At 40.9% G+C, this 23,316-nt stretch overlaps 2 protein-coding genes across 2 annotated transcripts; one reads left to right on the forward strand and one right to left on the reverse strand.

Annotated features, from left to right (window-relative positions):
- The first annotated feature begins 287 nt into the window (after nt 1-287).
- LOC307003767 (tripartite motif-containing protein 16-like) lies at nt 288-10,508 on the forward strand. Its single transcript, XM_079622554.1, has 6 exons — nt 288-973; nt 2,255-2,350; nt 2,436-2,669; nt 3,041-3,194; nt 3,335-3,382; nt 8,709-10,508. Exons 1-6 carry the CDS (start codon nt 401-403, stop codon nt 9,239-9,241), a joined length of 1,638 nt encoding a protein of 545 aa, XP_079478680.1. The 5' UTR covers nt 288-400; the 3' UTR covers nt 9,242-10,508.
- An 8,875-nt stretch (nt 10,509-19,383) lies between these two features.
- On the reverse strand, nt 19,384-22,068 carry LOC307003787 (uncharacterized protein). Its single transcript, XM_079622606.1, has 3 exons — nt 21,914-22,068; nt 21,560-21,649; nt 19,384-20,528 (listed from the first exon to the last, which is right to left on the reverse strand). Exons 1-3 carry the CDS (start codon nt 22,052-22,054, stop codon nt 20,196-20,198), a joined length of 564 nt encoding a protein of 187 aa, XP_079478732.1. The 5' UTR covers nt 22,055-22,068; the 3' UTR covers nt 19,384-20,195.
- Nucleotides 22,069-23,316: the final 1,248 nt, after the last annotated feature.

Genomic DNA, 23,316 nt, shown 5'->3' on the forward strand with positions numbered 1-23,316 from the left:
TTTTCAGTCCTGCAGTAACATTGTAGTATGTTATGGAATTACTGAACTTTTAAGGTTGTTGTCTTGCTTCTCTCTAACTTATATTTATGAGTGTTTGAGACATTGAAAATGTGTGTGTGTGTGTGTGTGTGTGTGTGTGTGTGTGTGTGTGTGTGTGTGTGTGTGTGTGTGTGTGTGTGTGTGTGTGTGTGTGTGAACACATGGAAACTAAAAACTTTGAGGCTCTAGGAATGAGGCTCTTCAGGTTTAGGAATGAGGAAGCTGCTTTACAGACACGCCTGTTCTGCACACGACACTCAAACACAGAACCAGGAAACAGGAATCACATGAGTTCAGGGAAAGTGAGAGTGAAGTGTAGTTGAGCTGTTGTGTGTTTGTGTCTCTGTCTTCATGCAGTAAAATGGCAGAAGCCAGATTTTCTCAGGATGAGTTCATGTGTTCAGTGTGTCTGGATCTCCTGAAGGATCCAGTGACTATCCACTGTGGACACAGTTACTGTAAGATCTGTATTACAGACTGCTGGGATCAGGAGGATGAGAAGAGAGTCTACAGCTGCCCTCAGTGCAGACAGACCTTCAGGCCAAGACCTGCTTTAGCTAAAAACACACTTCTGGCTGAAATGGTGGAGAAACTGAAGAAGACTAAACTTGCTGCTGACTGTTACGCTGGAGCTGGAGATGTGCATTGTGACGTCTGTACTGGAAGAAAACACAAAGCCGTCAAGTCCTGTCTGGTGTGTCTGAACTCTTACTGCCAGAGTCACCTTGAACAACACGAGAGTTGGTTTAAAGGAAAGAGACACAATCTGACTGATGCCACTGGACGACTGCAGGAGATGATCTGCCAGAAACACGACAAGATCTTCGAGGTTTTCTGCCGCACTGATCAGAAGTGTATATGTGTGCTGTGTGTGATGGATGAACATAAAAACCACGACACTGTATCAGCGGCAGCACAGAGGACAGAGAATCAGGTATGAACTTACAGACGTCCCATTATTATAATTTACAGGCTCATAGTTTTGTTTATTAGGACTACTAGAATACATTTACATAATTTAATGTCTATTTTCACCCTCTGACTGAACTCTGTTTACACAACAACGATATGCTTAAAACGGAGATGTTTTTCCTTTAAGTTTTCTGCGCACATACGACACCATTGTCAAGTAAATCCCCATTCACATGGATCTGCAAAAACGACTAAAAACACTGTATTCTGCTGCTAGGCTGTTAGATAACGATTAAACACGTAATATGCATGTCCAGGACGTCATCGTTTCAGAGATTCGCGGTTTTGTTGTTTACATGGAGACTTTTGAAAAGTGTTTTCAAAAGTTTGCGTTTCCAGCCTCCCAAAACGTTGTTGTCGTGTAAATGAAGAGCTGAACCATTTTTAGTTAAAAATGGTGTCATGTAAACAGCCCCTTAGTTTCAATTTATTTAAAACCAGCCTTCTGAAAATCGATTGGTCAGCCGGTCTGTTGTGATTAGCGTGTCGGAAATGTAACACGCTTTACCATAAACGGCGATGAAGAGGTGGAGGAATGTCGGAAGAATTGTCACTGGGACGGCGCATTGACTGCTGCTTATATTCGCTCGTAATGATGATTGACAGGACTGAATGATTAGGCTCCTCCCGAACCTACGTTTGTAACTTCATTTATCTCTCTGCCGTTAAAACAGTCGTTATAAAAGTGGTGAGAACACATCAAAGATTGAGGCTGTATATTGCTGAGGAATAGTGTTAAAAGTACATAAATAATAACCCTTTCTGGAGGGACTTTTTCATCCTCAAACATAAACACTAAACAACACCAAAGAAAGATGAACATGGAAAAAAGCATAATAGGACCCCTTTAAACCAGTAGCTCACCCCAAAAAATTATCATTTATTATTTACTCATGTTATTCCAAACTGGTATGACTCTTTCAGAGGAACACAAAAGAAGGTATTTTAAGGAATTTCTCATCTGTCCGCATTTTGAAAGTAGAATAAAATAAATCCATACAACTCCAATGGGGGTAATCTAAATCTTTATGAAAATATATGAAATATTATGGCATGATTAGTCATGTGACAGTTCTGGGTGAACATCACTATAAAACTAGGCATTGGTGAAATAATGCTGGCACTTATGAATGAACCTATAAGCTTATCATGCAAGACCTTTAACCCCTCAATCTCACCACTTGAGTGTCGGTTTAGCTGATGATTTGTGTGATGTTTCTCCTGTCATTGGTTTGTCCTTTAGCTCCAGCTGAAGGAGACGCAGAGGTCGTTCCAGCAGAGGATCCAGCAGAGAGAGAAAGATCTTCAGCAGCTGAGAGAGGCTGTGGCGTCTCATAAGGTGAGTCTGGAGAAGAAGAGAAGTTTGAGACGTCTCAGTCAGGACTCACTGAAGACACTGTGTGATTGTGATGTGTGTGTAACAGCGCTCGGCACACACAGCAGTGGAGGACAGTGAGAGGATCTTCACTGAGCTCATCCGCTCCATTGAGAGAAGCCGCTCTGAGGCGACACAGCGGATCAGAGATCAGGAAAAGACTGCAGTGAGTCGAGCTGAAGGACGACTGGAGCGACTGGAGCAGGAGATCAATGATCTGAGGAGGAGAGACGCTGAGCTGGAGCAGCTTTCACACACACAGGATCACATCCAGTTCCTGCAGGTAACACAGATCTAGAAGAACAGGGTCATAGTGGACTTGAGCAAGAGACTCAGAGAAACATTTCATGACCGCAGAATGAGCCGTCGACTGAAGTGTTGATCTGTGTGTTCGGTTATTATATCCTCATCAGTCAGACTCTCATCTGATCTTCTTCTGTTGAACGAGACGCACTTACAAATGCAGTTCAGCTCTGGAAATCTCTGAAAAAAATATTTTTCTGAATGATATATTGAGTTTCCAGACAACAACAGTTCAAAACTTCCCTAATATTTAAACTCTTATTTATAACTATATAGCCGCTCAGATCTGGCAGTAGTGCAGGTTATTGATGAAGTGTGGAGGTGATGAGCTTTGATTTCTGTTTTCTGTAGAGTTTCCAGTCTCTCTCAGCTCCTCCTGAATCTACAGACGTAAATGACAATCCCTTCAGTTCTCTCTCCTCTTTTGATGGTGTGAGAGAATCTGTCCGTCAGCTGAGAGTCAAACTGGAGGATTTCTGCAAAGAGGAGAAGATCTCAGACAGAGGTAAAGTCCTGGAGATTCACCAGCTCTCAGAAATCATCCTCCATCATCTCATATCATGTAGAAGATCATGTTAGAAATGTCTTAGGATCGTTTTCTCTCAACATGATAATCACACTCTTCATGTCTGTTGATTTCCACAGTCACTTTCACCAACATTGTTCCCAGAACCAGGAACGACTTCCTACAATGTAAGTCACTGAGAAAAAAAGCAGAAAAACTCACTGAGTGTCTTCATGTTCTTCCTGTAGAAGGAGAAAGAAAACATGACAGAAGAGTTTTAGAGTTGATCATGTAATTAAGTTTACATGAGAGAACATCAAGGGGCAATATCTTCGAAAGGGGGTGTTGAGGTGTTCTTGGTAGGCGTTTGTTTAAAGGAACACTCTGACTTTTTGGGACTTTAGCCTATTCACCTTATCCCCCAGAGTTAGATAAGTCCATACATACCTTTTTCACCTCCGTGCGTGCTATAAGTCTGTTTGACGCACCCACCGCTAGCCTAGCTTAGCACAAAGACTGGATGTGAATGGTTGCAGCTAGCATACTAATCCAAATAAGTGACAAAATAAAACAAACATTTTCCCATTTACATGTTGTGATTTGTATAGTCACAGAGTGTACAAAAAACAAAGTCACATGAGACACAGACATATTTTAACCGTATAAATACTGGGAACTATATTCTCTGAAGGCGAAGCACTGCTACTTGGGCGGAGTGATAACCGCAGCACCTGAGACGCGCCGGTGAGGAGCAGAGAGTTCGTTCAGAGTTTGGATAACAGAGTCAGCAATTTATAAATAGTAAAAGCGTAGTTTACAATCATGGATTTCCGCTGTATTGTAAAGAGCTGTGACAATAAACAGGGAGACCAGGTAATACCATGATGTTTCATAGAATTCCAACTAAAAACGCTGACCGGATGAAGAAATGGCTACTTGCTCTGGATATTCATCAAAACACACCTAATGAGATTATCAAGGGACATTATGTTTGCTCGGTACATTTCACTGAGGACGACTATTTTCAAAAAATGGAATTTGCCACAAGGACCATGAAACGTGTGCTGAAGGATACGGACATCCCATCGATATCACATACAGGACAAAGTGGAGCGGCTGCGGTAAGTGTTCCGTTATATTTTTAAATGTTTAGCCTAACGTTACTGTAACAGTGCCATTAGCTAACTTAGATCTAATGTAACGTTAGTGACACTATTATATGAATAGGGTGGTAACTACTATTGCAGTTGTTTACGGGCTCCATGTATCCCCTGTAATGTTAGTATTGTTGCCTCGAACGCGCTCTGTCGTCCCAGTAACACTTGAGCGGAGCTAGAGTCACTCGCGTATAGTCACGTTGGTTTTGTTGACAGAAGAAACAACGGCGCGTCTCAGGTGCTGCGGTTATCACTCCGCCCAAGTAGCAGTGCTTCGCCTTCAGAGAATATAGTTCCCAGTATACGGTTAAAATATGTCTGTGTCTCATGTGACTTTGTTTTTTGTACACTCTGTGACTATACAAATCACAACATGTAAATAGGAAAATGTTTGTTTTATTTTGTCACTTATTTGGATTAGTATGCTAGCTGCAACCATTCACATCCAGTCTTTGTGCTAAGCTAGGCTAGCGGTGGGTGCGTCAAACAGACTTATAGCACGCACGGAGATGAAAAAGGTATGTATGGACTTATCTAACTCTGGGGGATAATGTGAATAAGCTAAAGTCCCAAAAAGTCGGAGTGTTCCTTTAAGGCGCATAGACGTGTAGCGCCGTTCGCATCCGGTGTTGACAGAATGTAACCTGCTAGTTTACACCAGCAGGGTCCCCGCGGATCCTTAAAAAGTCTTAAAAGGTCTTAAATTAGATTTTGAACATTTAAATAAAAATTTATTTTTACTTATAAATGGTCTTGAATTTTAGATGACACTTTGACTTAACCGTATCTAAAAGCTTTCCAAATTAAAACTATCTAATTAGCGTACGTATTATTTTGTTATTATTCTATCTTTGTGGATTTGCTTGTTCACGTGACAATTCGCATAATTTACGGCAGCGTATTAGCCTGCGTCTGTCTCCTGCACGCAAGAGGAGAGGATAACGAGTAAATGTCAGTTCAATAGTAAGTTTATTCTTTGTGCTTAGGATTGTCTATGAACTATGATGATATTGTAATCTTTGTTTTAACTATGTACGAGGCACTGTGAGTGCGAGCTGACATCGCGTTTGTCTCTCATGCTTGCTTTCACTGCGTGATGTGTCAGTGCAGTTATAGATATGTCCCCAAATGAGTTTTTGTCTTATATTTATATCATATATTGCTATATTAGAATATCACATGAGCAAGAGTGTCGGTTTCCTGTGCACAATTGCAAATGTGCTATTTATTTTATACAATGAAGTTAACATTGTGTGTTACTTTTTAGACACAATATTGTTTGTTTCCCCTTTATTTCGCCGATGAGAATTTCATAATGAAACTGTAGTCCAACAGACAGCGATGATTTTTTTTTTTTACTGAAATCCGTGTTTTGAACGAATCATTTGATTCAATGAACAATCACTCGTTTTTCTTGAATGAATCTGTTATGAACTGCTACGAGACACGAAGGTTGAGATCCAAATGCAGATTTATCGGTAATTGAGGGGCAATCTAGACACGTAATCCAATAGGTAATAGGTCAAAACACAGGTCCAAACAAACAAACAGAGTAATCCACGGAACAGGCAAGAAATCCAAAAACCATGAGACATGAGACCAGAGAAAACACTTGGAAATGCAGTGCAACAACATACAAAACTTCGCAGTGAGTGAATAAGTTAACATGGTACTAATAGGCTGAGACTAACAGTGATGATGAGTCCGGGCAGTTAGTTATGGGAATTGTAGTTTGTGAGGGAGTGATAATAGTCTGATGTGGAGTGTCCTCTGGTGGCTCTCAAGGGCACTCCAGCTGGTGACCGTTATGCCTAGTTCACACTACAGGATTTTAAGCCCGATTTAAGCCCGATTTGCAAATCGTTGAGCTCGCCGACAGGTCGGGTTGTTATCGCGTTCAAATCGCGAGGGATTAGCGGCCGATGAACGCTCGCCAATCTGTTAGTATGAAAGAGCCAACAACGCATCAAAGACGCTCGCAGACGCCTCGCGGACGCGTCGCCGAGCCCAGAAAAATATCTAGCATGCTAGATATCCGGAGCTGTCGCACGACTCAATCTTATGCGATGTCATGAGCTACAGCCAATCAGAGCAAGGCATGGGTTGAGGTCACCAGAAAGAAAAGTTTTTTTTTTTTCCCAGAGCAAATCATCGCGCAAATAGTTTGCAGCACTAATTTCTGTCTGACGTCCATATTCAAACAAAACTCGCGTGTTGTGTACTTGTGTTCTTCTTCGTCTTCTTCGCTGGGTAGTGGCGCGCGTGCTGTATTGCGTCATTTCCGGTTCGTTTTATCGCGTGATTTTTCGTGACAAAACGTGGTTTGTAGACAAGATATAATCGTTGGGTGACAGAGTTGTTGTCAACTCGTGTAGTGAGTTACCTCCTGTTGCGGATCAATCACGTTGTGTCGTGTGGTGTGAACAGCTCAACAACTTGAACACTCCTGATTCCAGAGAGAGCAAGTCATGTAGTGTGAACCGCACAGTTCAGCCCGACGTTTTAAAATCCTGTAGTGTGCACTTGCCTTTACAGAATCGGCCGTTTGAACAAATCTGTTGAATAAATGACTCCAACAACTCGCTTATTAAGACAGTGACTTACCGCCACCTATTGGCGGTTTTAGTTTCATATTTAAAGTACCTTTTAATTAAAATGTTAAAATTATAAATCATTTCATATTTAAATATTGAATAGCTTTATTTATGCAATTGTAAATGAAGTGTAAATATAGTAATGCCAGTTCGGATGCCGCTTATGTGTCACCTCTGCACTCCAAGGATGGATTTTAATTGACTTTTGAAATTGATTTTAATGATTTAATTTGACAGTGGTACTGTCTTATTCTAATATAATTTAATTTGAATGTTAGAATTTGACATAAAAGGTGATGCATACCTCTACATACGTTTATAAATTATTTTCATATATAGGTAAAAATGCCCCTGGAAATCAATTTAAAAGGTGGGAAATATTGCCCCTTCATAATAAATGTTAATTTCGGTCACTACTGTGAACTGACCACTGAACAGAATATGTTAAATATGAATATCATCGTGAGTCTGCTGTCAACAGCAGGCCTAATCCAGCCATGGTACCAGTACAAAATCAGTAAAATATCATCTAATTATTATATTATCAACAAAACTTTGAAAATATCAAGATATATTTTTGGTAATATTGCACACCCCTAATATACGGTATTAATTTTGATTTCTTCAGGTCTTAAAAAGCCTTAAATTTGACTTTAAAAAATGTGCAGCTACCCTGACCAGTGATCAGAATAGACGGTGTATCATTTCCATAGCAACGTCTCATTCAGCTTTTCTGCGCGGGTGCCAAACTTCCAGTGAAAACAACCTCTGCGTTTATCATTCAGACACAGTATTATGTTTTTTCTTGTTTTTGTTTTTAATATAAATGCTTCTTGTTTGGTTATTGGCTGCAACTTGTGATAATCTACGTAATTAATGTTTCCGTGCCAAATTATGATCATGATATGTCCCCTTTAAAGATTCATTTTCTTTTTGAATATATTTTTAAATGTAAATATAAATCTGGAATATGTGGAGGAGATTTTTATCTGGATTTTTTGATGAATTGAAAGATTTAAATATGAAATAAAGCAGAAATGTGAGAAATTTTAAATGATTAAAAATACAAATGTTTATTAATATTTTAAATATCTTTACTGTCCTTTATTTTATTTTTGTGTGTGCATATTTTGCACATTTCCAAAGTGGCATCACTATATCATACTTACTAACAATCAAAAAAGCAAGATTTGAAAATGTAACTGACTCGTGACTTTAATAAAGATGAATAAATATGCCTATTTTCCACTAAAAGACAATTAAAAACATTCATCCAAGATTTAGAGGTAAAATCCCAGTAGTAAAAAAGCTTCAGGAAAGTAGGAACAAACTGAAATCTATTCTTCTATGGATTTATCTTAAACAGGATTTTGTAACAAGTGTCTTTAAACTTTGAGGAAACAGACAGAAATGTAAAGAAAGCTCAAGATCCCCAAAGGCTGCAAGCACTAAAAATCACCAACAGTAGGCCTACAATGATTACGTTTTATGATTAACTTATGATCAGTTTATTTTAAAATAGAATCGTACTGACCCTGAATATTTGAATGGTGTAAATACAATAATAGTTTATAATAAACACAGGATAATAACCAACATTAATATTCAGGTCCATCTTTAGATGATGGATTATGATAATGATGATTTGCACAGGATATCTGGTAAACTGCACTGAGACACAGATATATTGAACATGAAGAGTTCAGCTATAATAAAAGATCAGATTCATAATTCCTGATTCTGATGTGTTTTCTCTCCATCAGATTCTCATCAGTTCACTCTGGATCTGAACACTGTGAATAAACTCCTCTGTCTGTCTGAGAGGAACAGAGTGATTACGTACACTGACACAGTTCAGCCGTATCCTGATCATCCAGACAGATTTGATGATGTGTATCAGGTGTTGTGTAGAGAGAGTGTGTGTGGACGCTGTTACTGGGAGATTGAGTGGAGTGGTGTGTTTGGTGGTGGTGTGGATATATCAGTGTCATATAAGAGCATCAGCAGGAAGGGATTGGGTAATGAGTGTGTGTTTGGATATAATGATCAGTCCTGGAGTTTGATCTGCTCTTCCTCCAGTTCCTCATTCACACACAATAAGATAGAGACTAATCTCCCAGTAAAGTCCATCAACAGGAGAATAGGAGTAAATGTGGATCACAGCGCAGGAACTCTGTCCTTCTACAGCGTCTCTGACACAATGAGCCTCATCCACACAGTCCAGACCACATTCACTCAGCCGCTCTATCCTGGGTTTAGGGTTTATTATCCTGGATCATCAGTGAAACTGTGTTGATGAATGAGAACAGACTGTAGAGAGACTCTACCCATAATGCTTTGAGCTGCATGATAAACCAGTACCAGTGAGATGTTAGAGTCTCTTATTTTATCTTCATTACATTAATACTACAGCTGAACTTCTGTCAGTGAAAGGACATGTCAGAATAAATGTGTGTAATGAATCCTCATACAGACCGTAAGATCAGTGTGTGTTTGTGAGTCATGATGAGTGACGGTGTGTATCTGTGCTTTTCTCAACCTCAATTTCAGTCATTCAGTTCTATTCATTAATCATTATTACTATTACAAATTACCTTTTGTTTAAATTGATCATTCAATAAAAAAGGTATTTTGTCACATTGTTGGTGAAATTGATAAATGTAAATGTATTAATAAATGTGAAATATATAAACCCAGATCATCTGATCATACTTTAAACCCTTGATCAGTGAAAGTATGAGCACAATTATTCTAATCTAATGCAGTTTACTTTAAATAAACCTCCTCCTGAACAGGATTGAATTTACCGATCTGAGGCCCCGTTTACACGTACACGGGTATTTTGAAAAACTGAGACATTTCACAGCAAAATTCCCAGTGTTAAATCAACACCTACAGTGTCAAATTTAACACCAGCCAAGTGTGTATATGTGTCCACACTACACAGTGTTACATTTACACTTTTGAAAGTGTTCATTTTTTAACACTAATTTTCTGTTAATTCAACACTGTATATTGTTAAAAGTTAGCACTATTCAACACTTAACATTGTTGTTTTTACACCACACTAGTGTTAGTGTTAAATTACAGTGCTACTGAGTAATACTTTTTATTTTACACCAACACAAGTGTAGTGTGAATACAACAACATTAAGTGTTAAAATACTGTTCAGCATTAACACTATAGGGTGTTAATACGAATAGGCTACCTCTAGAGCTGCTTCCAATCCTACTTAAGACAAATGAAGTTTTATGTAACAAAGTTCGGGAGGAGCATGTTCAGGTAATCATCCAATCAGCACGAGAAGGAGCCAGTATAAATAAAGCCTTTCCTTACCTCCTGTCTCATGACTAATTTCTCAGCATTAGACTCCGCCTTCGTGCAGTCATGTCCGAGTTAGAGCTCTTCCCCTCCGACGATGAATCTTTCATCACGGAGACATCTCAACCGCAAAACGCAGTTCCAGCGACCCCTTCTTCTCTGGCAGCCAACGACAACTTGGAGCCTCCATCCTTAGGCAGGGGACGTCGGCCTTCCAGATCCTCTCAGCATACTCCAAGACGCCGAAGACTCCCCTCACCACCGCCAGCAAGGAACTCATCATCTTCATCGTCTTCCTCCGCGTCTTCCCACCTTTCAGCTCCCCCAAACATCCCTCCCATAGGGAAGTGGACAGTTAAGGGGCTAAGACAAGCCCTAATTAATTCTGATGCACATTTCTCCCGCAGGATGAAAAAAGCAGAATTATTTAATTTATATGTCACCTTACAATCCTCTCCCCTTTTTGTTTCAGCTCCAATCCCATCGGCTCGAACGAGCACGGCTCGCCGGGCCCCGATCGCTCGTCCCGCAGTATCTCCTTCCTCGCTTGCAGCGCCGGGCCCTGCCCCCGCGCCACGTCGTCGCAGACCTTCCGCTAGCCTGGGCCGCGCCCCGGAACCAGTCATAGAAGGGCGTCAACCCGCTCCAGGTCAACTCCCCTCCCCAGCCCCTCCCATCGCGGTACCTCTCACTCTAGATCCCGGCAGTTCCACTTTCTTACACGATCCCCAATCATTTTTCTTCCCTTCTACTTCTTTCAGTTTTCCTCCTTCCCAAGCGTCAGGTGCTTACCCTAACGTGAGGTTGCCTCCGTTAGCCGGTCAATCGCCGGCGCATTTCCTTCCCCTTCCACACTATGCTCTTCCTATTCCTCCTCCAACTAACCCGGGGGCCGATCTCCGCGCGAGGATGCCTCCGCAAACGGCCACAGCCCCGTTTTTCCCCCCCTTTAACCCTCTCCAAGTGCGTTCTCCTTTCTCTCTCTTCTCAGCCACTCCTCAACCAGCCCCTCCGAATGCAGTAGCCACAGAACCTCCTCCAGTGACGAACAACATCAGAGCCCAAATCCTCACAGGTGCAGATGTTGATTTGGGTTCTCTCCTGTCCTTGTTTCCCCCAGCTGAGTCCAATCGCCAAGTAGACTGCGGCGACATTTCAGTCACTCTAAAAAATAACACACAGGTTTCATCACGTTCACTGTCACTGGCCGAATTCTGTATTGCCTTCAGCCGCTATACAGAAATCATTTGCTCATCTTTCCCCCATAGACGGCGCGAGCTCAATGATTATCTATCCATCATAGCGGAGCTCGCACTGTCTTACGGGGGTAGTCATTTTTAAACGTACCACAAGCTGTTTTCCGCAAAATGCGCCGTCCGCGTTTCCCAGTGGAATCAGTGTCCCTATTGGGGAGCGTTGGACACGGATCTCCATAACCGAGTCTTCCTCGGGTGCAGAAATATCTCCTGCGCAATCTGCAGATCCACAATCCATGCCACCACGGCATGCCCCCAAATCAATCCTTCAATCCCTCCCTGCCCAGAGCAGAATGCAATAAAATCAACGAGTTACGTTCCGCGTCACGCAAGAGAGGATTTTTCAATCAGAGCACCATACTCGGCACCCGATAGACAAGTCTGCAGGAACTTCAACGAAGGGAGATGCCCAAGACAGCGCTGTCGTTTTCTCCACGTCTGCGTTTACTGTGGCGGCGCCCACGCCCGCGTGATATGCCCAGTTAAAAAAATCTGTCAATAAAAACGCAAAAAACTATCTCTCGACTCCTGTAAATGTTTCCCGCCTGGCCAAAGAATTATCACACCACCCAGATGCTAACTTCACAAATTATTTACTGACAGGTCTCAAGCAAGGCTTTAAACCCGGTGTAGAAAGCCATCCCACACAAAATGTCATCTGCGCTAACCTTCAGTCCGCCTTAGCCGAGCCTGGAGTAGTGAATAAGCTGATTAAAAAAGAAATAGAATCCGGTTTCATGATGGGTCCTTTTGAGGCCCCCCCGTTCGACAAATTTCGCATCAGCCCCATAGGCGTGGCTACCAGGAAATTCTCTGGGAAAAAGCGGTTGATAATCGACCTTTCAGCCCCCCATAATTCTACATATCCGAGCATCAATAGTCTCATCCCTCTCGAAGAGTATTCTCTCAACTATCACGATATCGAACAAGCCATAACCATGATTAAAATAGCTGGACGAGGTGCATGGGTTGCAAAAGTAGATATATCCTCTGCTTTCAAGGTAATGCCTATTCACCCTGATTCATGGCACTTATTCGGTGTAATCTGGCAGAAAAAGTTCTATTTCGCCGTGCGCCTAACTTTCGGCTGCAAAAGCAGTCCAAAAATCTTCGACACGCTCTCTGAAGCCATATGTTGGATCCTTTCCAATAATTATGCAATTCCTCATCTTCTCCACCTGCTCGACGATTTCCTAATAATTTCACCTCACGACACCATCCCCGAGGCTCACCTCCGCATAGTGGAAAAAGTTTTCGCCGAGCTAGGGATTCCGTTAGCCCAGGAGAAAACATCGGGTCCAACTACATCCATCGAGTTCCTAGGCATCAATCTGGACTCAGTAAAATTCCAGTCCTCGCTGCCTAAGGAAAAAATCGATCGCATCATCCTAATCGCTTCCAATTTCACAGACGGCACAGATTGTTCAAAACGCGAACTTCTCTCGCTGCTGGGCCACCTAAATTATGCGATGCGCATTATTCCACAGGGCCGACCCTTTATCACGCATCTCCTAGCCCTCACGTCATCCGTTCATGCGCTGGAAGATCGGATCATCCTTTCTGGAGAGTCAAAAAACGAGCTAAAATTATGGATTAATTTCCTCAATCAGTGGAATGGCTTAACTTTTTTTTACGACGACTTTATATCTCTCCCCCTTGATATCAAACTGTTCACAGACGCAGCACCCTCGATCGGCTTAGGCGGCTATTACCAGGGACGCTGGTTCGCGTCTCCCTGGCCCCCTCAGCTCCTAGACACACCCCAGTCTTCAGCCTCCTCTGCCCTTTTCGAGCTCTACCCAATTGTCGTCGCAGCTTCCCTATGGGGGAAAGAATGGTCAACCAAAAGCATCCAAATCCATTGCGACAACGAAGCAACAGTACACTGCATCAACAAAGGTCGTTCTCGCTCACCTGCGCTCATGCCACTCCTCAGACGCCTCATATGGATCTCCGCATGCGACCAGTTCTTAATAACTGCAAAACACATCCCAGGGGCTCAAAATCAAATCGCTGACTCTCTTTCCCGTTTCTCTTTTCAGAAATTCAGGATGCTGGCGCCAGAAGCAGACCCCACTCCAACCCCAGTACCTCCTTATTCTCAGCTGATCTTCCCATAAACCATCCGCTAAAATGCCTCCTGGACACGTCCATCGATTCCATCCTCCAAGCCGTTTCTCCCAGAACCCTGCAAACATATTACACCGCATGGAAATCGTTCAAATCATTCCACCTCTCTCACAACCTGCCGTTTCCTGAATTTTCTCTTTTAACAGTTACCTCATTCATATCTCATCTTCATAGTATCAAAGGTCTCCAAGCCGGATCCATTAAGAGCTACCTAAGCGGCATTCAATTCTTCCATAAATTAATCCACGGTAAACCTACACCTGCAATAAATAACTCCCAAACGTCCCTTCTAGTTAAGGGAATCCAAAGATCCCGCCCCACGCGTCCAGATACCAGACAACCAATCACAATCGATATACTCACCAGATGCATCTCATCACTCCGTCTTGGATACCACTCCACCAACACCGCCTATACGTTAGAAGCTATGTTCATCCTAGCATTCTTCGGTTTCCTCCGCTGTTCCGAACTGACCATCACTTCCTTATTCGACCCAAATATCCATCCCACTATGTCAGACCTTCAGGTCGTAGATAATGAAACCATATCATTTTTCATTAAACAAAGCAAAACGGACAAAGATAAAAGAGGTCACTTCGTATATATTTTCAATCTTCAAACTCCCATCCAACCGTTCCATGCGCTTTTTAATTACCTGCAGTACAAACGTTCCACGTCCAAATCCCCACTCGACCCACTTTTTACTTACGACTCCAACCACCCAGCTACGAGATTCTGGTTCCAAAAGCATCTTAAAGCAGTCCTCATTAAATCCGGCGTCTCAGCAGAGCGTTTCTCTAGCCACTCCTTCCGCATCGGAGCAGCTACCACAGCCGCACAAAAAGGTCTCTCCCAACAACAAATCAAAACCCTCGGTCGCTGGTCATCGAATGCCTTCAAAACCTATATTAGATCAAGCCGTTTCTACATCAGAAATGCTCACCAAGCCCTAACTAATTAGTTCATTATAATTATCACCTGCTGCGCCTCATTCAGTTCCATCCGTTCCACCAAACCTTCCGTTCATCTGGGCTCGCCGCTCGCACGATCGCTTAATATTCACAGGGAACGTTTTCTATCATATGCAGACTCCCCCGTTCGCACGCAGCGATGACTCACCCGTTCGAAGGCCGGGTTCCGTCCCCCTTCCAAAACGCCGGTTGAGCCCTCCCGTTCGAATTGCAGTGAGAGTCTGCCCGTCTTAGACGTCGCCGGACGTCCGCGCTCGTGTCGCCAGGTGGGCTCCCCATTCGTCGGCACGTGAGGGGTTTTTCCCGTGCCCCAGCCCCCCCTTCGAAGCGCCGGTCGAGCCTTCCCGACCGAGTCCAGCGGGCGCCCTCCGTCCAACCTGGCGAGGCTTACCCGTCCGATGCCGTGAGCATATAAGTTCCCGTCGGACGCCGCGAGAGCCCTCCTAAGTGAACGGTTAAACTCGTCCACAAATTCACTCTCGCATAATTCTTGCGTCAGCGAGCTGTCAGTTCAACTGCAGAATGGGCTTATCCGTCCGATGCCGTGAGCATCCAAGTTCCCGTCGGATGTTGCGAGAGCCTTCCCAGTCGAACAGGCAAGCTCGTTCCTTGGTAAATACATACCCTTCACTTTTTGGGGGGCTAAATTCTACGCTCGCTGTCCTTTCGTTTATCTGGCATTTGGGGGAGTACTCTGGGGTCGGGCCGAATTCTGAGCTCGGAGCCCTCCCCCCGGACAGCAATCCAAATACGCATTATAATATTACATCAGATTTCATTAACATGTAAACTCGTGAAATGAAGTTTTATGTAACAAAGTTCGGGAGGAGCATGTTCAGGTAATCATCCAATCAGCACGAGAAGGAGCCAGTATAAATAAAGCCTTTCCTTACCTCCTGTCTCATGACTAATTTCTCAGCATCCCACCTCCACCCCTTCACCCCACATTCGGCTGGGTCCGTTCATAGATACCTATGATCTCTAAGTTATGGGGGGAGTACTCTGGGGTCGGGCCGAATTCTGAGCTCGGAGCCCTCCCCCCGGACAGCAAGCCAAATACGCATTATAATATTACATCAGATTTCATTAACATGTAAACTCGTGAAATGGCAGAAAATGTCACAAAAACACTTTATTAAGGTACACCACATTCAGCATTCGAAACAATAAACAAACATTCACCTTTCACATTTAAAGGGATAGTTCACTTTAAAATTAAAATTCTGTCATCATTTACTCACCCTCAAGTTGTTTCAAACCTGTATTAATTTATTTCTTCTGCTGAACACAAAGAAAGATATTTTGAAGAATGTCAGTAACCAAACAGTAGTCTGTACCCATTGACTTCCATAGTATTTTTTTTGCAGTCAGTCGTCTGTAAAAAAAATTTTTATAGACTACTGTTTGGTTACTGACATTCTTCAAAATATCTTTCTTTGTGTTCAGCAGAAGAAATAAATTAATACAGGTTTGAAACAACTTGAGGGTGAGTAAATGATGACAGAATTTTAATTTTAAAGTGAACTATCCCTTTAAGACTTGTCAAACTTTTGCAGGTAATTGCACTCCGAAACAAAACTACAATATGGTACAATGTAATGACTTTCATCATTTCCATATGAAAACTGCCTGTCATATGGTCTGTAATATAACAGGTCAGATACACAAATGATAGTAAAAACATCATCAACCTCCTCAATACAAAATGCATGCACATGCTCATTAAAATACATTGTAGTAACCTTACTAGTCAAAAGGAATGCTTGCTCATCCTTCAAAACAATATTAACTATCTTATTAAAAACTGGCATTTCATTTTCAACAGCAGAACAAACATGCATTCCAACTTGGTATTCTGTCCCGAAATGTTTTACCCAAGATGTCGTTGAAATAGTTGACACATTAAAAGCTTCAAATAAAACTTCACTGCCTTCCAGACTGCAAGTAGAGACCACATTAACAGGACCAAACTGAAATCTTTTAAAATAAAAATTTTCCCAATGAAAGGCCAACTGATTCTGATGTTTCTTTACCAGTGTTTTGGTTATATTTTTGAAATTCTTAATAGACTTCTTAAAGAAGTTGTTTACCTTCAAATCTCATACACCACACATGTATTAGTGGACCTATTTTCCTAATACACCTGGGATAATGAATCATCAGATGATGCTTTGGAATCAGACGTTTTTTCTGGAAACAGAGACTTGAAAAGTTTATGATGATCAAAAATTAAATGTTTCAAAAAATAGGTCATACCATCCGCTACAGTTGGTGAGAATACAATGTTCACAATTTGAATCAGAAGTAGTATCAAATTCCAATAACTATTGTCTCTGTCAACTAGATCTCCAAAAATCAAAGGGGTATTGCGCAGGAGGCACCACGACTGAATGGCATTGAGGCCAAGGTCATTGCTCCCATCATCGACTTTGACTCCACTAGGTCTGTTCTTTCTCTCACTGTATCCATAGTTAAAGCTCTGAATCAGTTCTTTAAGGCTGTTTACAGACATGCAGTCTGTAACTAGGTACTGAAATAGGAGCTTTAACTCGTACTGTACAACCCCTTCAAGTAAATCGTGCATAATGTCAACTGCAAAATTGTCTGAGGACTGAAAAAACTGCAATGAATTGAGAGGACAAGTCCTCTTAACACCAAACATTGAAACAAGAGTGGGATCTTGTGCCAGAGCATTGCAATGTTCTAAGTAGAGTTCCTTTGTCCAGAGAATCAAGCCTGGATCATCCTCACTGAAGACTGACTGCAACTTAGTCCATGTATAGCTAAATTGTCGCCAGTAACCTGAATAACTGAACCCTTTAATGAAGCATCTGAAAAGGGTACACATCCCCTCTGTCTCGAGAATTTTTAGATCGTCAACGAGAGGCTGGAGGATTGGACCAAAGCCATATTTTTTCAAGTCCTCTGAATGAAAAAGAGCCACGAGATGAATGTTCATCAAAACGGAATTGAGCTTGGGGGGCAAATTTCTTAAAATGAAGTAAACACAACCAAGTTTGTGAATCCCTTTTTTTGATCCGAGCGGATTTGCAGTTTCGAAGTCGTCAAAATATAGTTGTATCTGAAGAGCATGTTCTTTGTGTCCAAATAATGTATGGTTTTGAAAGTAAGAACCATCATTAATGTCTTTGTAAATGCCATCTGGATGAAGCTTTACTTGCTGGAAACAGTGGCAAAGTTCAGAGTTGGTGAACAGAGACTCAAGAGTTCTTAAAATGGGAACATACATAAATTTATCATTCACAGGGACTTGGCTGTATACTGTTAGGGGTTAACAGTTATAAGACCCGAGACCAGATATGTAGAAAAGATGACCAGGAGTCGTGAGGTTCAATCAAAAAGATAAAAATTTACTGAAGAATAGTTTGCAGTTTCATTGATAGAGCGAGCGTCAAAGTCTCACGAGGAGGTCGCAAGCCAACTCTACCTTACACAAAATAATACACCAATTATACCATTTTGCAAGGGCAAGCATCGCATCATCATACATCTGATTGGCTAAGAGAATATAAGACCATAAACAATTTCACACATGCACTGTAAAAACGAACAAGTTCATTCAACTTGAAATAATGTGTAACCTGGCTGCCTTAAAATGTTTTGTTAAATAAGCTAAGAAACTTCAGTTGTTTGTACATATATTGGAGTTCTATCAACCTAGAATTATTCGTTGGGGTAACAAAGGTGAAGCTGGCAAAATAGTCTGATCAACTTTAATTTAAGTTTAATGAATTAGTTTTTTAGTTGGTCCAACAAGACATTAAAAGTTGTGTAAACCTAAATCCCATTTGAGACAACATAAAATTAGTGACACCAACAAACTTCCTGCCTCAAGTGGAGGAGTTTAAGTATCTTGGGGTCTTGTTCACGAGTGAGGGAAGGATGGAACGGGAGATTGACAGACGGATCGGTGCAGCTTCAGCAGTAATGCGGACGATGTACCGGTCTGTCGTGGTGAAGAAAGAGCTGAGCCGCAAGGCGAAGCTCTCGATTTACCGGTCAATCTACGTTCCTACTCTCACCTATGGTCATGAGCTTTGGGTCATGACCGAAAGAACAAGATCCCGGATACAGGCGGCCGAAATGAGCTTTCTCCGCAGAGTGGCTGGGCGATCCCTTAGAGATAGGGTGAGGAGCTCGGTCACTCGGGAGGAGCTCAGAGTAGAGTCGCTGCTCCTCCACATCGAGAGGGGTCAGCTGAGGTGGCTCGGGCATCTGTTTCGGATGCCTCCTGAACGCCTTCCTGGGAAGGTGTTCCGGGCACGTCCCACCGGGAGGAGACCCCGAGGAAGACCTAGGACACGCTGGAGAGACTATGTCTCCCGGCTGGCCTGGGAACGCCTCGGTGTCCCCCCGGAAGAGCTGGAGGAAGTGTCTAGGGAGAGGGAAGTCTGGGTGTCTCTGCTTAGACTGCTGCCCCCGCGACCCGGCCCCGGATAAGCGGAAGAAGATGGATGGACACCAACAAACTTTTCTGCTGTCTTAAGTTGTTTACACTAAGCATCTTGTTGAGTCAATTTATAATTATTAGTTGTGCAAACAATATAAAAATTGGCTAAACTATTCATTTTGTTGAATTAACTTATTTTTTTAAGGCAGCCAGGTTACTTTCCAGAATAGTTCATTTTAGTTGGAATGTTAAGTTCATTCAACAGACTGAACTGCGTAATTTGCTCACACAACTTAAGTTTCTGTTTTCTAATAGTACTACATAAAAATGATTCATTGACACAGAAGAACTTGCAGAATGCTATTTTATTTGATTTCAAAAAAGACTAAATCCTTCTCAGTATAAATGTGCTTAATACGCATAGCTAAATGTTGACATTTCATATTAACGTTTCTGTAAACATTAACATTTATCTAAAAAAAAAAATTATGCAAACTCTGATACATAAAACTGTAAATATAGAAATACAATCTTACAGTTACAGTAAGTAAGCTTACTGGCTTAAAAGTGCTGTAGTTAATTGCAAGCGTTTTGGTAACAGTAAACAGCTGAAAATTGACATTTCATAACATGTTACATGAACATTTATCTAAAAAAAAAAATTATGCAAACTCTGGTACATTAAACTGTAAATATAGAAATACAATCTTACAGCCTTTAAGTTGTGAAATATAAAAGCGTACTGGCTTAAAAGTGCTGTAGTTCATTTCAAGCTGAAAATAGACATTTCATAACATGTTACATGAACATTTATCTAAAAAACGTATGCAAACGAGCTCTAATACTCAAAAGAACTGTAAATATAGAAATATAAAAATCTGCCTTGAAGTTGTGAAATATAAAAGCTTACCGGCTTTAAGTGCTGTAGTTAAATTGCACAAACATTTTGGTAGCAGGTTATCTCTGAGCAGATTGACTGAACACAACTTAACTAACTTTTATTCTACTAAAATTTTTAGAACCTCTGCATTAAACTTTCGTCTGTAACTTATGCAGGCTTCTTTTTGTTCAGTTTTCTAACCATGCAATACATATATGGAAATGATGGTGTGATGTAGTTTTTAGTGAACACTCCTGCGATTAACTTGGCCAACTTGCCACTACACTTTGCCTTGAAGCAACTTGTTGAGGAGTTCATGAACTTTCGCTGAACAATTGCCACTGCCGATGCCCATGAAAACTTTCTGGATCATTTCAAATGTGTACTTCAGTCCCTTGGGATAGTCTATGTCAAGACAGTAAAGAAGACCCATGAGTGTGGAAAAGGCATTAGCAACATCTCCTAGCTCACGTATGATGATGTTCTCTTCCAGCACAACTGCAATATCGACTATCTCCTTTGCCAGTAGTGCTTGGCTGCTTCCACCTTCCTCAGTAACAATGAGAAGACCAACGTCAACTTCTTTTGTAGCCTCTTTTTCTGAACTGGTAGTCTAGAGAACATAATGAAGTATTTAGTAATTAAGCATGTACTGTTACAATACCAAACTTGAAAAGGATTAGTTCACCCAAAAATGTAAATTCACTCATTAATTCCTCACCCTCATTTCATTCCAAACCCGTAAGACCTTCGTTCAGCAAGTGCTCCAGTTTAACGGTAGCTCAAACAGAAATGCACGACTAAAAATAACGATGAATAACTTGGGACTGGCATATTACATAACATGAGAACACTATTGTATTGAATCGTTGTGAATGCATTGGGTTTAGTTGCTGTCTTCAGTGCGTTGTTCCAGGGAGAGCACGTCCACAACAGTCACACATTCTGCACGCATCTGAGGCGGTGATGGTGACGCATTGTATTAGTAGTCATTATATTTGATTATTAAATAATTAATTGAATTAAATGATCAATCACATCGAAACATTTTACAATCTTACTAGCCCTTTATTTAGATTAAAAAACATTCTCATTCATTTGGTGAGGAGCATAAGGGGGGTGGGGGTGAAAAAACGAGGTCTGCGGCGGGGGAACGAGTGTGGAGATGAACATAACCCTTACAACAATAATATACAACAAAAATATACTTCCATATTTTATGATACAAATATTATATGGTTATGAAAATATTATATGAAAATATTATATGAAAATATTGCCGCTTTTCATACATTTAAAAATGTATTTACAATATATTTACACTGTAAAATGTAATTAGTTGAGTGTACTTAGACAATTGCCTTAAATTGTAAATAAATTTACAATATATTGACGCAATATATTATTCCTAATATGTTTCAGTATATTTACACCATATCATAATATATTATTCCTAATATGTTTCAGTATATTTACACCATATCATATATTGACCACTGTAAAAAAAAAAATCCTACATCTTGGATGGCCTGAGGGTGAGTAAATACACAGCAAATGTTTATTTTTGGGTGAACTATACCTTTAATAAATGTTTTTTTACTCTGACAACTGTTACCCATGTCATATTGAAATCAACTCACGCACCTCACAGACACGGATGAAACTGTTGGGATCCTCCTTAAGGTAGTACGGAAGTCCGAGCAAAGCAGCTGCTCTTCTCTTCTGGTTTGAAGTCTCAACACACAACAAAAACAAGAACGTTAGACAAACTGTGACAACTGTAGGACCAAGCATGCTGCTGATGTGTCACTTACCATTACAAAACTTTGTGATGGTTTTATTAATTAAATTTTTTTTGTTCCCACTTACTATAGGGCAGGATGAGTCATAATTAGGGATTTGCGCGGTGTCTACAGTAACTTATTTACTGTATAGTCCACTATTAAGTTATCAACCCTCTATATTGTTATCCAAATGTCTAGCAAGAATTATCCTTACTTGTACATCAAGGGGCTCAAGGAGACTGCGCAGGTCAGAACAGCTACTAGTTCGCACTCTGTACATCTGTAACAGTCTTGGGACATACTTGTCGAGTCCATCGAAGAAAGACTGGTGGAGATCAGTAGAAACCAGGCGCATAAACTCAGCACTAATCTATTAAGAGAAAATCCAAGGTAAGGGGCAAGATCTATTATAGTGTCCGTGTTTTAGTTTGTAATGCCTTATAATGCTGCGTTGGTTGGGAGAAGAATGTGCAGAACTTGCAGATCCAGTTCATATGACTCACAGGACAGGTTGCTCCGTAGTCTCATTCAGTGCAGCCACCAACTCTGAAGAAAAATAAAGTCAAAGTCAGAATAACGTCTCCATACTGTTGAGTTTGTACTACATTACTGCTGAAGGGTTTTCAGTAATGTAATATTTTAGTAATATTGATTTATACAACAGCTCAACAAACAAAACATTATGTTAGTTGCATACTACACTGTCACTATACAATATAGTTACACTCTATTGTATAATATATTGTATAGTTATATATAATATATTGTATAATCTATATTGTATAATTACACTATATATTGTCCGTTTTGACCGTTTCAGCTGTTTTAAAGGGTTAGTTCACCCACAAATGTAAAATCTGCCATAATATATTTTTTTAATTGTATTTATCTGCAAAAATTAGTTTTTACGTGCATATGATACACACTTTATGGCGTACTACGTCACGCTTTATGGCGTATATAAAACTAACGTTTGCGTAAATTGCACGAAAAATACAATTCGTGCCATAGATACACTTCAGATAAGACTCACTTCAGAAAAACGTATTCCTTCGTCAGACGCAGTTTAAGTAAAAAGTGCCAGAGTAAAAACCCAGTGCGCCGCGCGCAGCCCTAAATGCCCTGCATTTCACGTCACTATACCATAGACTGTAAAAAAAAAATAGTATACAGAGCAAATTATAATCGTCTGACTTGGTTAAAATAAAAACTGTATCTTAAGAGAAACTTCACTGTTGTGTCTGACGTTTAATTACACATTTTAAATAGCAAATGCTGAAATCATCAGAGCATAACGTGTAAATGATGGTAATGAAATTAAGGGCATGTAATGTTGCACTTATGTTGCCAAAAATACGTCATGAAATACCAAAAAATTACGAATAGCCTAGATTATTATAACCTTGAGGTCGTACTGACGTTGTCTTCTACACGGTAACGTTTTGCCTATTCTATATTCGTTCCTACGACATATAGCTCCTAACGTTAATTCATTATCTTACCTCGTTGCCACACATAAAAAAAATATTCCCTCGTGGCCGCATTGTCATTCCTTCACTCATAATAATTAATGAGGGAACGTATAAGGCCTACAACATGGCCACAATTTAATCAAAT

Source organism: Phoxinus phoxinus (assembly GCF_949152265.1).
Source record: "Phoxinus phoxinus genome assembly, chromosome: 9".
In the NCBI taxonomy this organism is placed as follows: domain Eukaryota; kingdom Metazoa; phylum Chordata; class Actinopteri; order Cypriniformes; family Leuciscidae; genus Phoxinus; species Phoxinus phoxinus.

Bases quoted from the DNA above. Each gene is read 5' to 3' on its own strand.
- LOC307003767 (XM_079622554.1), top strand. From the start codon at position 401: ATGGCAGAAGCCAGATTTTCTCAGGATGAGTTCATGTGTTCAGTGTGT. The intron at 974-2,254 runs GTATGAACTTAC...TTTGTCCTTTAG, and splicing joins CACAGAGGACAGAGAATCAG to CTCCAGCTGAAGGAGACGCA. The intron at 2,351-2,435 runs GTGAGTCTGGAG...TGTGTGTAACAG, and splicing joins AGGCTGTGGCGTCTCATAAG to CGCTCGGCACACACAGCAGT.
- LOC307003787 (XM_079622606.1), bottom strand. From the start codon at position 22,054: ATGCGCCTGGTTTCTACTGATCTCCACCAGTCTTTCTTCGATGGACTC. The intron at 21,650-21,913 runs GTAAGGATAATT...TTGTGTGTTGAG, and splicing joins TTGAGCCCCTTGATGTACAA to ACTTCAAACCAGAAGAGAAG. The intron at 20,529-21,559 runs GTGCGTGAGTTG...TATGTTCTCTAG, and splicing joins GTTTCATCCGTGTCTGTGAG to ACTACCAGTTCAGAAAAAGA.